At 40.9% G+C, this 22,783-nt stretch overlaps 1 protein-coding gene across 8 annotated transcripts in view; it reads left to right on the top strand.

The window, feature by feature from the left end:
* The window catches only part of ENOX1 (ecto-NOX disulfide-thiol exchanger 1), a 768,733-nt gene that overhangs the window by 653,145 nt on the left and 92,805 nt on the right, over nt 1–22,783 (top strand). For all 8 annotated transcript variants that reach the window (XM_077297345.1, XM_077297342.1, XM_077297343.1 and 5 more), the window contains one exon: nt 22,192–22,376. In XM_077297345.1, coding sequence (XP_077153460.1) covers nt 22,192–22,376 — 185 coding nt within the window. The remainder of the gene's footprint in view (nt 1–22,191; nt 22,377–22,783) is intronic.

The raw sequence follows: 22,783 nt of genomic DNA, 5'->3' as shown, positions 1-22,783 counted from the left end.
CTAGTGTTGTTTCCAGAACAGCCGCTGCTGAAAGTATACAACATATTTAGAATCTGCACTAAAGTACCATTCCGTTGTGTGTTTATTTCACCATACGTTCGCTATCATTGCTGTCTCTCCCTATATGCGCACATAAGCAGAGACCTGTCAATCCAGGGCAGTGTGTGTGGAAAACCTACCGGGGACCCACCAGTCCGACTAGACTTCAACGTAGTTTTGTTCCCTGTGGTTTTTATAGTATGTTTCTCTCTGAAACACCACAGTGTTTTACAGCCATACCTACCTGGTTGAGATAATACAGCCAGAGTCTGATACATGCTGCCCATTGCACACATTGAATGCACATTAACCCCTTGACAACCTTTGATGTAAATTTAGGTCAAATATTGTGTCCTTACCATTGATGTGGGCTCGCACGTCAAGCCCACATCTTTCCTCATGCATGATAACTAATTTAATCAACCATCATGTACCCTTAACAGCTGCGGATGGAGTGGTGCTCCACCCGCAGCTGTTGACCAGTTAAATTTAACATGCACTGGTTGGAACCGCGCCATTCATCCCATCCATCGGCTCCCCTGTAATATGATTGTGGGGCACCGATAGGTTGTCATGACAGCTGGGGTGACTCTGATGACTCCTGTCATTATGATCCTCCTGGAGATCATGATTTATGCTGTGCATAGCAGGGTTGCAGCACTGCTATTTGTAGCACAGACTATCGGATGATCGTAGCTTCAAGTTTCCTAAGTTTCAATGCAGTCAAAAATAAGTAAAATAGTTTTAAAAAATATGAAAAAAATAAAAATCACAAGTTCAAATCACCCCCTTTTGCCCCATTAAAAATAAAACCACAAAAATACACATTTGTTATTGCTGCATTTGTAAAAGTCCAATTTGTCAAAATATAAAATAATGTAATCCTATCGTTAAACAGCGTAACTGGAAAAAAAAATCAAATGACAGAATTAAAAAAAATTGTATTGACAACCACAACATTGCAATAAAATGCGATAAAAGGCAATCAAAACATTGTAGATACCCCAAAATGGTAGATAAGGGCAGAAAAAATAATCCCTCACCCAGCCCCCTAAAAAAAAAAAAAAAAAAACTGGTACGGGTGTTGGAAAATGCAACATAAGCAAAAAAAATTTCTTCCAAGTTTCTGAATCTTATTTTTTCACTGCTTAAAGGGAATCTGTCACCATCAAAATTGTATATGAGCTGAGAAATAAAGGTTAGATTATACTCACCCAGGGGCGGTCCCGGTTAGTGCAGACATTACACATGCCAGCCCCCTCCGACTAGTTCCTGTGGGTGTCCTGCATCAATGTATCACAGTCTTTTTACTCACACAGCGTACACAGCCCAAGATATCCTCCGGATAGCTGCCGGGCACCATATCCACCTGTTTGCAGTCGAAACACATGCTAGTCCTCTTTCGGGCACAGGACATCCACCTCCGGGCACAGGACTGTCCACATCCGTCTCTTTCGGGCACAGGACATCTACTTCCGGGCACAGGGCTGTCCACATCTGACTCCTTCGGGCACAGGACATCCACCTCCGTGCACAGGACTGTCCACATCTGTCTCTTTCGGGCACAGGACATCCATCTCCGGGCACAGGACTGTCCACATCCATCTCTTTCGGGCACAGGACATCCACCTCCGGACACAGGACTGTCCACATCCAACTCCTTCGGGCACAGGACATCCACCTCCGTGCACATGACTGTCCACATCCGAGACCAGTACCATGGACGACTTGCATCACTGCATACACTGCCGGTGCCAGGCTATTCAGCTGCCCTGGGTGCTGGCTCCGCTGGCCTGTGCCTCCATGCACTCAGCCAGTGCTCTGCAGGCCTCTGCTCTGCACACAAGCACACACTAGACTGAAACTGACGTGCATCTCACACACCTGACACACCCATACCTCTTACTGCAGGGCTTTTAACACACAAACCTGTGGCCTTCAGCCACATGGAAAACCTGGATCGGAAATCAGTGACTCCCATGCACACCTATGGACTTCATCCGTCTGCATGCACAACCTAGGGAGAACACACAGCGACCCCTACCTGTGACATGAGTCACTGCCCCACTAATACATATATATATATATATATAACTATAAATGTTTTGTATCTTTGTAATCGAGAATCATGTTGCCAGGCCGGTTTTACCATATAGTGAACATGATAATTAAAAAACTATTGTAAAATTGCATTTTTTTTGCAATTTTAACGCATTTGGATTTTTTTTTCCCCCTTTCTAGTGCATCACATGGTAAAATGAATGGTGGTATTCAAAAGTACAGCTCATCTCGCCAAAAAAACAAGCCGTGATACGGCACTAGGGGTGAAAAAATAAAAATGTTATGGCTCTGGGAATAAGAGGAGGACAAACTGAAAGTGCCAAAATGGAAAATCATCCCAAGGTCATGAAGGGGTTAATGAAAACACATACCGAAAAAATAAAATGCTGGAATGGTATGTTAAGAACCTGGCTGATGTCTATATAAGGTTAGATTCCCACAATGTTTTGGTGAATTTTTCACACTGGGGTTTTTCACTGAGTAAAAAAACGCATCATCTTACAGTTTAACCCCTTAGTGACAGAGCCAATTTGGTACTTAATGACCGAGCCAATTTTTACAATTCTGACCACTGTCACTTTATGAGGTTATAACTCTGGAACGCTTCAACGGATCCTGCTGATTCTGAGATTGTTTTTTTCGTGACATATTGTACTTCATGTTAGTGGTAACATTTCTTCGATATTACTGGCGATTATTTATGAAAAAAAAGGAAATATGGTGAAAATTTTTAAAATTTTGCAATTTTCAAACTTTGTATTTTTATGCCCTTAAATCAGAGAGATATGTCACAAAAAATAGTTAGTAAATAACATTTCCCACATGTCTACTTTACATCAGCACAATTTTGGAAACAAATTTTTTTTTTTTAGGGAGTTATAAGGGTTAAAAGTTGACCAGCAATTTCTCATTTTTACAACACCATTTTTTTTAGGGACCACATCACATTTGAAGTCATTTTGAGGGGTCTATATGATAGAAAATAACCAAGTGTGACACCATTCTAAAAACTGCACCCCTCAAGGTGCTCAAAACCACATTCAAGAGGTTTATTAACCCTTTACGTGCTTCACAGGAACTGAAACAATGTGGAAGGCAAAAATGAACATTTAACTTTTTTTTGCAAACATTTTACTTCAGAACCATTTTTTTTTATTTCCACAAGTGTAAAAACAGAAATTTAACTATAAATTTTGTTGAGTAATTTCTTCTGAATACGCCGATACCCCATATGTGGGGGTAAACCACTGTTTGGGCGCACCGCAGAGCTTGGAAGAGAAGGAGCGCCGTTTGACTTTTTCAATGCAGAATTGGCTGGAATTGAGATCGGATGCCATGTCATGTTTAGAGAGCCCCTGATGTGCCTAAACAGTGGAAACGCTGCACAAGTGACACCATTTTGGAAACTAGACCCCTTAAGGAACTTATCTAGATGTGTGGTGAGCACTTTGAGCCCCCAAATGCTTAACAGAAGTTTATAAAGTAGAGCCGTGAAAATAAAAAATCGCATTTGTTTACACAAAAATGATCTTTTCACCCACAAATTCTTATTTTCACAAGGGTAACAAGAGAAATTAGACCACAAAAGTTGTTGTGCAATTTCTCCTGAGTACGTCGATACCCCATATGTGGGGGTAAACCATTGTTTGGGCGCACCGCAGAGCTTGGAAGAGAAGGAGTGCCTTTTACTTTTTCAATGTAGAATTGGCTGGAATTGAGATCGGACGCCATGTCGCGTTTGGAGAGCCCCTGATGTAACTCAAAATCTATACCGTTTATAATGGATTAGAGGGTTTTCAAATTGCCACGAATCATGTAGTAAACCCAGAACAATCTTTATTATTAAAAATGAAGGCAAACAATGCTACCATCAAGTGACCAACCAAAAGTGAAAATAACAAAACAAACCGTGTTCCACCCAGTTAAAAACTATGGGATGCAATCCCTGCACCAGCTCCTAGATACTCTCTGCGTGCCAGCGGAGGTTGGCACCCTAGGGGGGAGCGTACTGGCGCCCCCGCTCCACGATGACTGACCCTGGGAGCCCTGGTATACCCTACAACCACTGGTGAGTCCCACTACCCTTTGGCTAAAGGACCACTATATCTATACAGGCAATAGCTATTCTAGGGAGAGCTAGCACCCATATATGTATAAAACATTTTGAACACACGAGGACCAGACCGGTGTTAGGCTTGGAAGGTCTGAGCAGATGTAGATAACTATTTATGGTGGCTGATTACCAGAAGAACCCCTACTGATCAAAACAGGGTTATCTGTAAAAATCTAAAAGATGCTCTAAATACTAAGCCCCATGTGTGTGTCAACCTGATCCACTGATAACTGATCTCCAAGTGTGTGTGTCAGTACAATACGGATCCACCTATACAAATTCAGATATGCTATCAATACACATCCTGTTGATGCTTACAGGCCACCATCTGACATCAATACACACACTATCTTCTATAAGTACACACCCTATTAGTGCTTAACAGCCACCATAACAAAAACTACCAAAAGAGACCATTGATACTCATCTGCATCACGCCAGACCTTCCACACCGTCTGTCCTTTCAATGTTAACGCCTCAACGCGTTTCGCCTGCCTAAGCTCATCAGGAGGCTCGATGAATTGATGTCTTTGTGTCCCAAACAACAATGGGGACACAAGAGCCCCTGATGTGCCTAAACAGTGGAAACCCCCCACAAGTGACCCCATTTTGGAAACTAGACCCCTTAAGGAACTTAACTAGATGTGTGATGAGCACTTTAAACCCCCAGGTGCTTCACGAAAGTTTATAGCGTAGAGCCGTGAAAATAAAAAATCCTTTTTTTTTTTTCCTCAAAAATGATTTTTTAGCCTGCAATTTTTTATTTTCTCAAGGGTAACAGGAGACATTGGACCCCAAAATCTGTTGACCAGTTTGTCCTGAGCACGCCGATACCCCATATGTGGGGGTGGGGGCACTGTTTGGGCACCCATCGGGGCTCAGAAGGGAAGGAGCGCTGCTTGGAATGCAGACTTTGATGGGATGGTCTGCGGGCGTCATGTTGCATTTGCAGAGCTCCTGATGTACCTAAACAGAAACCCCCCACAAGTGACCCCATTTTGGAAAGTAGACCCCCCAAAGAGCTTATCTAGATGTGTGGTGAGCACTATGAACCCCCAACTGCTTCACAGAAGTTTATAATGTAGAGCCATGAAAATAAAAAAAATCATATTTTTTCCACAAAAATGATTTTTCACCCCCAAATTTTTACTTTCACAAGGGTAACAGGAGAAATTGGACTCCAAAATTTATTGTGCAATTTATGCTGAGTAGGCTGATACCCCATATGTGGGGGTAAACCACTGTTTGGGCGCATGGCAGAGCTCGGAAGGGAAGGAGCGCCGTTTTGGAAAGCAGACTTTGATAGAATGGTCTGCGGACGTTATGTTGCGTTTGCAGAGCCCCTGATTTACCTAAACAGTAGAAACCCCCCACAAGTGACCCCATTTTGGAAACTAGACCCCCCCAAGGAACTTATCTAGATGTGTGGTAAGAACTTTGAATGCCCAAGTGCTTCACAGAAGTTTATAATGCAGAGTGGTTAAAATAAAAAAATAAAAAATGTCCACAAAAAAGATTTTTTAGCCCCACGTTTTTATTTTCACAAGGGTAACAGGAGAAATTGGACCCTAAAAGTTGTTGTCCAATTTATCCCGAGTATGCTGATGCACCATATGTGGGGGTAAACCACTGTTTGGGCGCACGGCAGAGCTCGGAAGGGAGGGAGCACCATTTGACTTTTTGAGCGCAAAATTGGCTGTGGCGTTTAGAGACTCCCTGATGTACCTAAACAGTGGAAACCCCCCAAATCTAACTCCAACCCTAACCCCAACACACCCCTAACCCTAATGCCAACCCGATCCATAATCCTAATCACAACCCTAACGATAATCACAACCCTAACCCCAAAACAACCATAACCCTAATCAGAACCCTAAATCCAACACACCCCTAATCCTAATCTCAACCCTAACCTCAAACCTAACCCTAATCCCAATACACCCCTAATCCCAACCCTAACCTTAATCCTAATACCAAACCTAACCCTAATAACAAACGTAACCCTTATGCCAACCCTAATCCAAACCCTAATCCCAACTCTAACCCTAACTTTAGCCGCAACCCTAGCCCTAACTTTAGCCCTAACCCTAGCCACAACCCTAAATTAGCCCCAACCCTAACCCTAAATTTAGCCCTAACCCTAAATTTAGCCCCAACCCTAACCCTAAGTTTAGCCCCAACCCTAGCCCTAACCCTAAATTTAGCCCCAACTCCTCTAGCTGCCGGCCGGCAGATCATGGCTGGCGCACTGCGCATGCGACCGCCATTTTCTTACCGAATGAAGAAGCCGGCGGCCAGGAGAGGACACAGGAGGACCCAGGGACACCGGTAAGTATGATAGGGACTCCGAATCCCCCTATTTCTCTGTCCTCTGATGTGCGATCACATCAGAGGACAGAGAATTACACATCGCCTTTTTTTTTTTTTTTTTTTGCGGTCGCCGGTAAACAGTTAATTACCGGCGATCGCAAAACAGGGGTCGGTAGAAACGGACCCCAAATATGTTCTTTGGGGTCTTGGCTACCCCCGGCAGCTGAGACCCCAAAGATCTCCCGGGTGCCGGCAGGTGGGCGCACTGCGCATGCGCTCGCCACCATGCGTCCCAGCACACATGGTCCAGCATCAGACCGGTAATTGACATGACTCATCTGCTTATATCTTTTGTATTTCACCTGAATTTGCATATCTGATCTGACCATTGTATATGTATGACCATTGTGTATATAGTGTATTGTCTAGTGTGCCCTTAAGGTGGTTAAATATAAAATGTAACCTTGCGCTGCTCTTTTATCTCGATCCATGAATCCACACATCTGTGTTCTCGGTTTTAACTTCACATCCTAGCTGGGCTGTTTTCTGGCCCAAAATAATTCAGTTAATAGACCAGTCTTATATTGAGGAACTGATGGCAGTCCTTACCGGGCTGTCAACTCATAGTTTCACTTGTGCCAGTGAAAGGGGCCTCTCAGCCTGTCACGGTTTTGAGCGCGTGTGGTGCCATGGTCAGTGGCTGTGTGGGCCACTTTCTCTCACTTCCCGTGCCTCCCTGGGCCCATGTGCACAGGGAGTTTGTGTAAAACTGCACCAAGCTAACCTTACGTGCCCCCAGGGGGTGCGGAATGCCACGTTGGTGCAAGTGCGGAGACCATACCGTGTGAACCCTTGGACGTAATACTAACATCAGTGGCGAGATGCGGGTTCATCTCAGTGGGAATCTAGCCTTATAATCTGCTGCAATCCTTAGGATTTACATCCAGTAGACGCCACCACTCCATAATTGCCCACTTTACCACCCGACTTCCTGACCAGGATTAATGTCAGAGCTTGACATAGATATTTCATTTAATTGGTTCCGAGAACTTTTTCACAAATGAAATTAATGCATATAATTTTGAGCATAAAAAAACAGTAAATACTTTATATCACAAGCATAGAAGAGTGAAGACTGAGCAACAGAAGGCAAGCTGTCACACAGCTTGTTATGTACAATAAAGCATTGCCATGCCTTATCAGCATAGCGTTCTGCAAAAAAAAGTTAAATGACTATTGGCACCTTACTGTTTACTTTGGCAGCCGACCATTTCTGCGAATTGTGGCAAAATTAACATTAACTGCTTATGTAAGAATCAGATTTGTTTAAAAGTGACAGCTTTTCAGAACATTATGAAAAATGAGTCTGGTCTTGTACGGCTGCATCTGTTCCTGAACTGCACATGATGATTTTTTTTTTTTTTTTAATGCAATTCCCATTGTGCTTCTTATCAGAAAATGCTAAAGGATAATATGGTGCATCACATTTCAGAATATAGTGCCTAGGTTATCAGTTTTCTGCAAGAATGACATCAGGTACAAGGAACATCAATTCCTTAACAAAAAATTAAGTATTGATCTGTAAACCTGATTACTCATGTATTCAGCTGTCACTTAACCCTGTATTATGATTTATTCTCCCTTTGGAAGATTTTATACATTGAACTACTGCTAGTCATTGTATCTCTGGTGTCTATAGCCAAACATATCCTGATATGTTTACCCCTTTAAGACAGCCAATTTTTGACTTACAAAAAGGGTTGGAAAAATTGAAAAGAACAAAGAACCATATTTTCCATCAGCAGAGCCAACTTAGAGCTTGTTTTACACATGAAGAGTTCTAGTTTTGAAAAAACGCCATTCACTTTACCATATAGTGTACGGAAAAATAGGAAAAATTCAATTGAAATAGGAAAAGAAACACATTTCCCTCATAGATTTTTGGGATTCCTATTTAAGGTGTTGTGTAAAAATACCATGGCTCCTTGATTCTGCAGTTTAATACAATATAAGATGATGCCAAACGCTTAATTTTATAATATTTTATTGGCTTAAAAAATTCTGACATTTGTAGTAAGAATATATTTGTTTTTGTATTGCTATTTTCCGAGACCCATAACGCTTTATTTTTCTGCCGATAGGGCTTTATTAGGACCAGTTTTTGCGTGATAAGCTTATGTTTTAGTGGCACCACTTTGGGGTGCATTATTTTTTCATGGTCCCCAGAACAGACACTTGTGTAGAATTGAGTGGCAGACAGGCTGCTGTCAGCGATTGACGGTAGCATTTCAGACATTAACAAGTATTGCAGCCAATGCCAGTTCCACACACCCTGACCAGCTTACTCCTACATACAAGTATTATGGGTTATACTTCTGTACTTAGAAGACCAGTTAGTGTAGCCTTCTTCACAGGCTGCTCAGCTCTCCGTGTTCACAAAATGGCTGCTTATTGGGGGAGTGGTCTTGAGATCTGCCTGCCCTTTAGAGAAGAATTTTTGAAAATTTGGTTCCGATTACGATCAGTGGTGAATATTTTATTTGCAATATTCGAAGAAACGTCATTGGAGTCAATGGGAGTAGAAATGGACGATTATGTTCGGTAACGATCCATCAAACATAAATTCGGCACAAATAGGGTACCAATATGACGCGAATATGGCAAATTCAGATTAGGTGACCGATTCTGAACATATTCGCTCAAATCTACTGCCCATACCTGTGGGAAAAAAAGTGTCCGATATGTAAAAAAGAACACTTTTCCTGAAAGAGGAACAAAATGTTTAAATATACTCCTTTGTGGCCGTAAAATAAAAAAACAAAAAAACAAAATGAAAACCCAGTATTTACTTTATTTTCCCACCAATATCGGCAACAAAATGTAAAATTAGGCCCATCGCAAAGGAAAATGTCAAAATTATTTTTATATCCGATGAGACAAAAATGTACAGTTCTTTAAGCCACATGTATAAATTAAAAAAAAAAAAAAAATGTGCCTAGTTAGTAACTGGGTGAATGGCACAGTCTTTAACTGGTTAAGGTCAAATTGGACCTGGTCCATTTAAAGGGTTAAGGGAGTAAAACCTATTGTGAATACATGTGTTTTGCGAACTCTTATTGCTGGGGACTCTCTTGTGGAGTTGGAGATCTGATACTATTCTACCCCCCAATTGCTACATAGATAAAGTCAGTAGATTTTCTGATGGCTTGGATTCAAGCAATGAGGTTGTGACAGGCTTACAACAAATCAGCCGGAGCCCTAGATGAGTTGTACACAGCTTGAGCTGACAGTAACTGCAGGCTATTGCAAAAGGAATCCTAGTTTCCTCTATGCTGGTAGATTGCATGACTCTTCCTTCTTGTAAAGGGAGCGATTACAATAATGGCATTACTGTAGGTAAATTCTACTCTGCGCTATTCCCTAATATCATTTTTATAGTGGCTGAAACCAAACAAAGAACCTATTGTTCTTGCTGGCAGTGCTGCAGCAGGCCATTAGAGTCAAATCACTATCAGTAAAAAATAAAATGATGTGCCATTATAGACATTATTGATAATTATATTCAGGATAGCAAGATGCAGGAATAAAACCTGCTGAACTTTCTATTTTTATTTACACCCTTGTTGCTTTCAAACTTATTGACTAGTGTTGTAACTCCATTTTTCTGTCAAAGGAGAAAGCATCCTGTTATGTCTTTAGGTCATCATTTTAGTTTAGAGCTGTTAGATATGTATATACAGCTCTGGCAAAAATTAAGAGACCACTGCAAAATGTTCAGTTTGTCTGATTTTTCTCTTTATAGGTATGTTTTTGAGTAAAATGTAAATTTTTCATTTATTCTATAAACTACTGGCAATATGTCTCGCATGGAATAGCCTTCATTTCTAAAAACAAGAATAGACTGTCGAGTTTCACATGAAAGTTCTTTTTTTCTGGCCATTTTGAGAGTTTAATAGAACCAGCAAATGTAATGCTCCAGATTGTCAACTAGCTCAAAAGAAGGTCAGGTTTATAGGATCTCTAATCAGCCAGACTGTTTTCAGCTGTGCTAACATACTTGCACAAGGGTTTTCAAGGGTATTCTAACCATCCATTAGCCTTCTTACACAGTTAGCAAACACAAAGTACCATAAGAACACTGGAGTGATGGTTGTTGGAAATGGGCCTCTATACATTGCATTACAAACCAGACGTTTGCAGCTAGAATAGTCATTTACCGCATTAACAATGTTTGGAGTGTATTTCTGAATCATTTAATGTTAGCTTCATTGGAAAATGCTGTGCTTTGCTTTCAAAAATAAGGAAATTTCTAAGTGACCCTAAACTTTTGAACGGTAGTGTACCTATGTGTCATCTCCTCCTGTATACAGTATATAGCTGTATGTCATCTCCTTCTGTATATAGTATATACCTGTATGTCATCTCCTTCTGTATATAGTATATACCTGTATGTCATCTCCTTCTGTATATAGTATATACCTGTATGTCATCTCCTTCTGTATATAGTATATACCTGTATGTCATCTCCTTCTGTATATAGTATATACCTGTATGTCATCTCCTTCTGTATATAGTATATACCTGTATGTCATCTCCTTCTGTATATAGTATATACCTGTATGTCATCGGCTCCTGTATATAGTATACACCTGTGTCTTCTCCTGTATATAGTGTATACCTGTGTGTCATCTCCTGTATACAATAGTATGTAACTGTATGTCATCGCTGTATATAGTATACACCTGTATGGCATCTCCTGTATATAGTATATACCTGTATGGCATGTCCTCCTGTGTATAGTATAGACCTATATGGCATCTCCTCCTGTATACAGTATATATCTGTGTGTCATCTCCTCCTGTATACAGTATATACCTGTATGTCATCTTCTGTATATAGTATATACCTGTATGTCAACAGCTCCTGTATATAGCATACTAGATGGTGGCATGATTCTAACGCATTGGGTATTCTAGAATATGTATGTAGTTTATTTATGAAGTTTTCAGAACAATGCAATTTATACACAGGATTCGGCCGGCCGGGTGCGACCAATTAGCGAAGCGTGGTTCAAATTCCACACCAATTCGCAGCCGGACTATGCCACATAGCATATAGCACAGGCCACGTAGTATATAGCACAGCACGCATAGTATATAACACAGCCCATGTAGCATATAGCACAGCCCACGTAGCATATAGCACAGCCACGTAGCCTATAACATAGCCATGTAGTCTATAACACAGCCACGTAGCCTATAACACAGCCACATAGCCTATAACACAGCCACGTAGCCTATAACACAGCCACGTAGCCTATAACACAGCCACGTAGCCTATAACACAGCCACGTAGCCTATAACACAGCCACGTAGCCTATAACACAGCCACGTAGCCTATAACACAGCCACGTAGCATATAGCACAGCCCACGTAGTATATAGCACAGCCCACGTAGTTTATAGCACAGCCCACGCAGTGTATAACAGCCCACGTAGTATATAGCACAGCCCACGCAGTATATAGCACAGCCCACGCAGTATATAGCACAGCCCACATAGTATATTACACAGCCCACGTAGTATATAGCACAGCCATGTAGATTGCACAGCTACGTAGTATATAGCACAGCCCACGTAGTATATAACACAGCCACATAGTATATAGCACAGCTCACGCAGTATATAACACAACCACGTAGTATATTGCCTAGCCACGTAATATATTGCACAGCTACGTAGTATATAGCACAGCTCACGTAGTGTATAGCACAGCTCACGCAGTATATAACACAGCCACGTAGTATATTGCCCAGCCACGTAGTATATTGCCCAGCCACGTAATATATTGCACAGCCCACTTAGTATATAGCACAGAGATGCAGTATATGACACAGCTCACGCAGTATATAACACAGCCCACGTAGTATATAGCACAGAGACGTAGTATATAACATAGCCCACGTAGTATATAACACATCCCACGTAGTATATAGCAATGTGGGCACCATATCCCTGTAAAAAAAAAAAAAAAAAAAAAATAGTTATATACTCACCTTCCGTCGGCCCCCGGATCCAGGCGAGGCGTTTAGCGATGCTCCTCACGACGCTCCGGTCCCAAGAATGCTTTGCTATCTCGCGAGATGACGTAGCGGTCTCGTGAGACCGCTACGTCATCATCTCGCGAGACCTCAATGCATGGCCCGGAGCGTCGTGAGGAGCGGGAAAGGCGCCGGAAGGTGAGTATATAATGATTTTTTTTATTATTATTATTTTTAACATTAGATCTTTTACTATTGATGCTGCATAGGCAGCATCAATAGTAAAAAGTCAGCATTAACGGACTGTGTTACACCGCGGCATAACGCGATGTAACGCAGCCATTAACCCTGTGTGAGCGCTGACTGGAGGGGAGCATGGAGGGGGCACTGACAGAGTAGGAAGGGGCGAATTCGCAGCCGGACTGTGCCCGTCGCTGATTGCGGTACTGCAGTGCGCAGGCGCCTGGTCTCTCTGACCTTTCCCGGCGCCTGCGCACTGCAGTACTTTGCTCTGCCCTCAACAGGGCAGACAAAGTACGCCTGCGCTGGAGCCGCAGCCTGAAGACCAGAAGAGGATGTCATCGTAAGAAGATGGGTGGGTGCTGGACTCGGATCAGCAGCGGGAACGCCCCTGGGTGAGTATAATCTAACCTTCTTTTTCTCATCTTTTAGGATACATCGGGGGCTTATCTACAGCATTACAGAATGCTGTAGATAAGCCCCTCATGACGGTCGGCTTACCTCATGTATGATTTTGGGGGTGACAGTTTCCATTTAATGTAGCCTGACAGCCTTTAAGTTGGCGGCTGCTACATCTGAATAAAGCTGTATGTGTGTGTGTGTGTATGTGTATGTGTGTGTGTATATATATATATATATATATATATATATATATATATATATATATATATATATATATATATATATATATATACACAGTGGGGCAAAAAAGTATTTAGTCAGTCAGCAATAGTGCAAGTTCCACCACTTAAAAAGATGAGAGGCGTCTGTAATTTACATCATAGGTAGACCTCAACTATGGGAGACAAACTGAGAAAAAAAAATCCAGAAAATCACATTTTCTGTTTTTTTATCATTTTATTTGCATATTATGGTGGAAAATAAGTATTTGGTCAGAAACAAAATTTCATCTCAATACTTTGTAATATATCCTTTGTTGGCAATGACAGAGGTCAAACGTTTTCTGTAAGTCTTCACAAGGTTGCCACACACTGTTGTTGGTATGTTGGCCCATTCCTCCATGCAGATCTCCTCTAGAGCAGTGATGTTTTTGGCTTTTCGCTTGGCAACACGGACTTTCAACTCCCTCCAAAGGTTTTCTATAGGGTTGAGATCTGGAGACTGGCCTTTCCCGCTCCTCACGACGCTCCGGGCCATGCATTGAGGTCTCGCAAGATGATGACGTAGCGGTCTCACGAGACAATGATCCAAAGCACACCGCCAGGGCAACGAAGGAGTGGCTTCGTAAGAAGCATTTCAAGGTCCTGGAGTGGCCTAGCCAGTCTCCAGATCTCAACCCTATAGAAAACCTTTGGAGGGAGTTGAAAGTCCGTGTTGCCAAGCGAAAAGCCAAAAACATCACTGCTCTAGAGGAGATCTGCATGGAGGAATGGGCCAACATACCAACAACAGTGTGTGGCAACCTTGTGAAGACTTACAGAAAACGTTTGACCTCTGTCATTGCCAACAAAGGATATATTACAAAGTATTGAGATGAAATTTTGTTTCTGACCAAATACTTATTTTCCACCATAATATGCAAATAAAATGATAAAAAACAGAAAATGTGATTTTCTGGATTTTTTTTTCTCAGTTTGTCTCCCATAGTTGAGGTCTACCTATGATGTAAATTACAGACGCCTCTCATCTTTTTAAGTGGTGGAACTTGCACTATTGCTGACTGACTAAATACTTTTTTGCCCCACTGTATGTATGTATATATATATATATACATGTAAAACTGTGCCATATAGAATGCCCCATACATTTCATTATTGCCTCATAGATGCTCCACATAAAACTGTGCCACATATAATGCTCCATACCGTTGATTATTGCCCCATAGATGATCCATATAAAGCTGTGCCATATAGAACACTCTGCACCGTTCATTATGGCCCCATAGATGCTCCATACAAAACTGTGCCATATAGAATGCTCTGCACCGTTCATTATTGCCCCATAGATGCTCCATATAAAGCTGTGCAATATATAATGCTGCTGCTGCAATAAAAAAAAATGACATGCTCACCTTTCTTGCTGCCCGCAGCTCCTCAGCGTCCCGTCTCGGCGTCTCTCCGCACTGACTGTTCAGGCAGAGGGCGGCGCGCAGATTAGTACGTCATCGCGCCCTCTGACCTAAACAGTCAGAGCAAGAGGACGGGAAGACGGAGCGGCGCCCGGCGTGTGGAACGTGGACAGGTAAATATGTAATACTCACCTGCTCCCGGCGTCCCTGGCTCCTTATCCCGGACAGATGGTCTCCGGGTGCCGCAGCCTCTTCCTCTGTCAGCGGTCACCGTTACCGCTCATTAGAGAAATGAATATGCGGCTCCACCCCTATGGGAGTGGAGTCCATATTCATAACTTTAATGAGCGGTCCCACGTGACCGCTGAACAGGGGAAGAGCTGCGACACCCGAAGACCATGGGAGAGGCAGGGGGAGTGCCAGGAGCCCCGGAAGCAGGTGAGTATATGACAGACCTCTCTCCCCCTCACCCGCCGACCGTGACTCGAGTATAAGCCGAGAGGGGCACTTTCAGCCCAAAAATTTGGGCTGAAAATCTCTGCTTATACTCGAGTATACACGGTACATACATACACACCACTGCCAAATTTTCAGTTTGTCTGATTTTTCTCTTTAAAGGTATATCTTTGCGTAAAATGTAAATTATTATTTTATTCTAAACTACTGACAACAAGTCTCCGAAGTCCCAAGCAATAAATTTTGTATTTATTTTCTTAAAATGAGAAATTGGCAAAATAACAAAAAAATGCATTGCTTGCAGACATCGAAGCAAAAAACAAGTTCATAATCATTTACAAACAAGAATACTAATGTTTTAACTCAGAAAGAGTTCAGAAATCAATATTTTGTGGAATAACCATGATTTTGGGGGTGACAGATTCCCTTTAAGTATATAATTCCACATGTGTTAATTCATAGTTTTGATGCCTTCATTGTGAATTTACAATTTTCATAGTCATGAAAATACAGAAAAGTCTTTAAATGAAAAGTGTTTTTTTAGCCATGAAACTTAAGATGCTAATCATGTAAGAGTTATGCAAGAATTACACTTGCATCAAGTTCTGTTATTTTTACTGGAAAATAAAAAGGCACAGCATACTCTGAAATAGAAGTGGCCCGTCTTGTTCCGTGTCCATCATAGATCTGACCCATTTTTTGCAAGAGTTACTCCAAACACAAATGTGAATCTAGTCCTTATTGGGAATAAAAAAAAAAGTCTGCTTTTTCTTCAGTTGCTATCTAAAACTTAACTTTTATTCGATATCACAAATGTGGGAAGATTAAATACAGTGTACTTTGTGACACCATCAGTTACCCTGTACCCAAACATGGAAACCAAATACTATCAATGCAAAGTTGGGATCTAACTTTTATTTATGATATGAAGAAAGCATGGATCAACATGTATGGTGGAATATATAGGTAGTCCATGATCATATATGTGCCTGGCTCTGTAATTTTTTTTTTTTTATTTTTCTCCAGAAACAACTACACTCTGTCTTATGGCCTGTGGTTGATATAGTAATTCCAGACACAACCTATAGAGTGGTGGCTGTTCACGGAAAAAGGAATGCAGGCTTTTTTTTCTAGCCTAAACTTAGCCAGAAAGTTTGAGTAAATACAAGTATTTAAAATGATGATTGAAAGACCCATGCCCCCCGAAGAAGCAAGTTGCGAAACGTTCCCACGTTCTGCAGGTTGGTCACTTGGTTCCAGCAATATATCTTTTTTAAGAACACAGGGGTTATTCCCATCAGGATTTCTATGGATTTCTGCACTATGTTTATTTAGTTTTCTGTACTGGATTATAACTTTCCTTCATCTGGGTGTTAACTAATCATCATTAGGTCTATTTGACCGTATTTACTGTTTATTGTTTGCCCCTGGCCTTCTATGCATGTGCATATCATCTGTGATTGGCAACAATTGTATGTACTGTATCTTGCATGCACGAAGCAATTTATACCTCCCCATTGGTCATATCCATTTGTCTAAATATTTTGTTATTCCTGTATATGTTTTTCCCTGTATGACAGCTTTTGTAGTGTGGTTATACATTGTTATTCCTGTGTGGTCAATCTTATACAGATGTATGTGTATGTCTAGTACTCCCCCTGATATTTTCTATTAATTAATTCTTAACCCTGCTGTTGTGTTCGGGTCATAGTGACCCGTAGAGAATTTGTGAGGCCCTGTAGATATTTTTCTATAAGTTTCCCAAACTTGAGGTTACTTGACTTTTCCTCATTTGGGGGGACCTATCTATGAGTATTTTTTTTTTCTGTGTTTACTTTTTCTTACACGCCGATTTGTACACTTGTCGTGTTCGGGTCATAGTGACCCGTCATCATTTTTTTTACAGCTGTGAGGCCATATTTTCAGTGAAATAAAGGAGTTATGGGTCTATTTATTGCATCTACTATTGTATATCAATTTATTCATTTCCTAAATTATTTCAATGGCGTCGTAATCTAGACACTAATAAAGCTTTTTGATTTGCATGTGTTTGGCATCCGTAAATAAACTGATGTTGGGAGCATCCATGGCCGAAGCACTGGTAGATAGTAAACCGGGAAAAAAAAAGTCTACTAGCTAACTTACAACATATGTTTATCTTTTGAAGTCCATGAGATAGGCCGACCAGCGTTTCATAAACATGTCAGTATCTGTTTTTATCACTTGGACTTTTCTATGAGATCATTACAGTTTGGCAAGGTTCTGCAGGCTGTTTCCTGACAAAATCTGCATGCCTCCTGTGAGGCTCCTCTTCCAATGTCATGTCTGGCCATAGATGTGTGTGGCTGATGCTCCAGTAATTCTTTTTAATGTTCCTTGTATTATACTAAGTGGGCCATGTATAAAAACTAGTACAAATAAGGACAATGCAAATCTGAATTTCATGGTCATAAAATTGATGGAAGCATTTTTCTCTGCATTAGTTGTACACTCGATCCCGATGCTTGCGCACAAATTCTTCCTGCCCCCCTTGTGTTATTGTATTTTTTTTTTCTTGTACCTTCACCTTTCGTCTTTGCTTTTAATGTAAATATCTTTTAAAGAGTTGTGAAATTTTCCTAACTTAGTCGCAATATAATACTGGTCTTTGGGAATTGGTGCGCAACATCTGCAAGCCTCTTTCCATGTTTAGGTTGGAATAAATAACAGAAACATTTTGCATTGTGACAATTTGATTGTAGAATTTGTGTGATGACTGCAGTCCACATAAATACTGTGACATTCATCAACGTGTTTGTGTAAAATACTCTGAAAAGACACCAAATGTTTGAGCAACACGAAGTTGCGGAAAAACAAAATTGTAACTTTTGCCATTTTTATGCCACTTCTAGTCAGGAGAAGAGTCTGGATCAGATGTTGCAACTCTCTCCTGAGAGATGATTGACAGGTCTTTCCATTGTGTGCACATTATGAGATACCTGTCAATCAACTAGAGCAGTGTGGAGATATGCTTTGCAGGGGCAGCCATGGACTACTATTGTCTCTAAAAAAAAACCTATACATGAAATTATATAGAAAAAAACGCCAGAACACAGGCAGAGATGGTTACCTGTTCAGGGCCTCCAACAATTGCACTAACCAGGGTGCACCAGGCCTGAGTAGAGATAGCAAATACACAGGTGCAAATAATAATAATGCAGCCAACCTACAATCAGGAATTGGCCGCTTGGAGCACCCGTGCAACAAATAGTCTGTATGTGGCATGTTCACACAGGAATGCAAAGTATATGTTTTTGTGCACTGTATATTTTTCCAGAGTGTGACTGGGCCCTAAATGGCTCTGTACACTGTGGCCTCTGCTCACACAGGATGCATCATGGTTAGCCCGCTAGCGATACATATGGCGTCATTAATAGGCTTTGTACCATATACTTTGCATTCCTGTGTGAACATGCCACATACAGACTATTTGTTGCACGGGTGCTCCAAGCGGCCAATTCCTGATTGTAGGTTGGCTGCATTAGTATTATTTGCACCTGTGTATTTGCTGTCTCTACTTGGGCCTGGTGCACCCTGGTTAGTGCAATTGTTGGAGGCCCTGAACAGGTAAGCATCCCTGCCTGTGTTCTGGTGTTTTTTTGTTTAGTATAGTGGAGATTTTTCCTCTTATGGTGTTTTTTTTTAATGAAATTATATAGGTAAGAATACAATAAAATGTAAATTGTATTGATAAAGTTCATTGAAATGGCGTAAACAAGAAAGCAGGGGAAGATGTAAAAGTGAATTTAAAAGGATTACATAACAGGTAAGTATATAAATATTGGGTTAAAGTATCCCATATGACAACTAAATTGTGATATGCAGGTATCCTCAAAAAGATGGACAAAAGATTACCTGTGGTCATCTCCTCCTGCTGGACTGGCCCCAGATCCCAACACGTGTTTCTGCAGTGGTCTTCGTCACCTGATCTGAGCGCAACATAATGTAGAGCAAGAGAGCCTGATTCCAGGCATGTGTCACTTATAAGACTATTTGTTGTAATTTAAATACAATCAGTGTTTTATCATCCGGAGATTAACACTACAAGACTAGGTCACATGTGCAGGCAAGATCAAAAAGACAGCGCCACAATGGATGGTGAAATAGTACAGCTTACATTTTATTCTGCCTCCGGTGACGTTTCGGTCAACAGACCTTTATCAAGCACAGGTCTGTTGACCGAAACGTCGCCGCAGGAGGCAGAATAAAATGCAAGCTGTACTTTTTCACCATCCATTGTGGCGCTGTCTTTTTGATCTTTTTTGGATATGGCACTTTGTCTGGGATGGACTCCCCGATTTGGGATGTGTGCCCTTGTGTCCTTGGAGACCTGATGAATATAGGGTGCTGTTTGACTTTTTTTTCTTTTTTGACATTCATGTGCAGGCAAGTCAGGCTAATCTGAGTAACCCCACCCCCACCACTGATTGGAAGCTGCCAATCAGGAGTGTAGGCGGTGTTACACAGGGCACAACATTCTGACACTATTACATTTACATTAGAGAAAGCAGGTATTCTATTAAAACAACACCAAGCAGTCAGGCTCTCTATGTGTATATCATGCTGCCCTCAGATTGCTTGGCAAACCCTGCTGACAGATTCCTTAAGTTGCAATTAAAGCCTGTGTGTATTTCTGTGTATGTTTCAGCCTTGCATCTGACTAGGAATTTATGATGGCTGTCTTGCAATGGATAGTTCCGCGTTTCTCAGTGCTCCTTTGTGCTTTATGTTACTTAAGAATAAAAATAATGTAAATTCATCAGGTGATTTGAGTATATGAGTAAGCCCTAGGCCGTTCTCACACATCCTTGTGTTGTGGCCTGCTGCACCCACTAGTCGGGGTTCTACAGACCCCACCACAACATGCTCATACATGCCTATGAGGCTGTCCAGTTTTGGTCAGGAGACCCTTTCTCAGTCCAAGTAGGGTGTGTAAAGCTGGTTGTAGTTGGAGCACTAGGTGTGATTTCAGATGTAATCTATTTGCCTGTTTCTCACAGATTTTTTGTTTGCAATTTTTATGTGGCGGGATGTTAATATTGTCTCTAGCTTACTGCTTTGTGTGATTTTGGTTGTCTTGTGTTTTGTCTTCTCTTTTTGCAGCTTGCTCTAGATATGCCATTTTTCTTGCTTAAGTGTTGCAAAATAAAAAAAATAAAAAATCAAGATTTCTAAAAAAAAATTGACACTTTCTACAAGCTTATAAAAATGTTAAAAATAAAACTGGGTAAAGGAGCTTAATGGGAGTTCTGGGACATTAGTTTCCAAACCAAGTTTTGCTCTAGTTAATAGCTGTCCTATAGCACAGCGCGTTACATTTTTTGAAAAACCTCTTTATATTGAATTTATACACATGCTGAGTAATTTGGTAAATTACCGTATCTCTGCTTCAAATAATCTTCTGCGACCAAGTAAATTTGAACGCAGCCTCTAATCAATTATTAGGTTGTATTCTTTGCTGCAATGTTTCATGAAAAAAAAGGACATGACTTCATCCAAAATTGAAATCCGAGGCATTGTTCAAGAAAAGAATGTGAGAAGAGTGCATTTCTTTTGAGAACATCTGTTCCTTATAATGGCATTCTCTCGCCTTCCAAGGAACACAAGATTGTATTATGAAATGATGAAATGCAGGAAAATAATCAGTAGCTAAATAACACTGCAGAAAGTCCAATCTCGGGAAATGACACCACAATTTCCTATATGTTTCTCTTAACCAAGTTAATTTATATGTGTAATGTCGCTGGGAAATGTTTTATGGCCTTTTGCACTTTGCCACTCAATTTTCCTCCTATATTGCAGACGGAACAATTCATTTGGGAGAAGTAATTTTCATCCCTGCATACTAATCGATTTTCTCACAAACACCTGCTATCAGTTATGGTAATAAAAATGTCATTTTAAATTGAAAACAGTCCAAATGGTGCATCCCAGGGAAATGACTTAAGTGTCATTCAGTGCCACTAATGCGGTAATGTTCTTGTGTTACCACCACACTTTCTCATATCAGCATTTACATTTTTATACAGTTTTTGTCATTATATTTCTCCTTCAACTGGTGACTGCCTTAAAGCTATTGGTACTAAGAAAAGATAAAGTGTCTGCACGAGTACGCATTTTTAATGGTTCTCCTAAATCCAGACTGCTGTAAAAACAATATAGTTCTGAAAAACAATCATATAAAAGACAAAATAAAAAAGATTGAAGAACACTTGTTCTCGGGTGGATCTTATAAAAGTTTTTTTCTCTTATTGTCTGTACAAATCAAAACTTGTAATAAGTTTGGTTAAAGGGATATCGCCCACATATGTAGTTTTCATATCCATGATTGACTTGCTTTGTAACCTGTTTTTTGGTGTGCGTGTTAAAGCAGCCTCTAAGTCCGTGCCATTCTTTTATCTGTGGCAATTTGGCCATAAGTGATGGTGAGTTCTCCTTCAATGGAAGTCTTCAGAGGCTGGACAGACACCTGTCTGGGATGAATTCGTGTATGCTGCATTGAGCAGGGGGTTGGACACGATGACCCTGGAGGTCCCTTCTCCTTCTAACTTTATATGATGCTAATTTGTGGGTCAGCTGAGCATGATCTGATCACTAGGTGTCTTTCTGTTGAGATGTTTAGCTGTCATCCTTAATCAGAGGGGTTACTAGACAGCAAGTGTTTTATACTCCACACAGCACCACCACGGATAAAAGAAGCATTACACAAGTCCATTTCAATAGACTTTCTGTGTATGGCATGCATGTGCCAGGACCTCCAGGGCAAGAGATTCTCTTTATAGCTGCAATGGGCGACAGATGACATTTTCAGAATACATTTCAATCTGTGAGTCATTTACCTTGTTGTTTTTGCTTGTTCTTCTAGCTCTCGCTGCCCAAGCTTATGCATTAAAGGAAGAGAATGACAGTCTGCGGTGGCAATTAGATGCCTATAGGAACGAGGTTGATCTTCTGAAGCAAGATAAAGGACATCATGCACGGACAGAGGAAAGCTTGACCAAGGATCAGCAGTTACAGTTTTTACAACAAACCATGCAAAATATGCAACAAGTAAGCCTTTTTATATAAAAATGTGATACAAATATGAGTGACATCACAAAATGAATAGAGCTCTGGTCTAATATGTGCAACATCTAAGTAGATTTATTAATCTTTAAAGTCTAACTCTAGCCAATAAATAAAAATTACAATTTTGACTCTGGCCACTTCCAGGATTGTAAAGGTACATAAAAGAAGCTGCACACTATGGCAAATGTAGTTGAATTTGGTCAGGCATCCTGCCATGTCCCTATGTAACACACACCACCGTTATTAAACAATACCTTGAAAATGCCTAATCACATGGTGAATTTTTCGGTTGCAGAGACTTGCACGCTACCACTATAGAAGCACCAATATAACTTATACTACCACTGTACAGTGACCATATAGTGGTCAGGTCTCAGGTATACTTGGCA

This window comes from Ranitomeya variabilis, chromosome 3 (assembly GCF_051348905.1).
Source record: "Ranitomeya variabilis isolate aRanVar5 chromosome 3, aRanVar5.hap1, whole genome shotgun sequence".
Lineage (NCBI taxonomy): Eukaryota > Metazoa > Chordata > Amphibia > Anura > Dendrobatidae > Ranitomeya > Ranitomeya variabilis.
The sequence above is the reverse complement of the archived record's forward strand: the minus strand, read 5'-3'. Positions and strand labels throughout refer to the sequence as shown.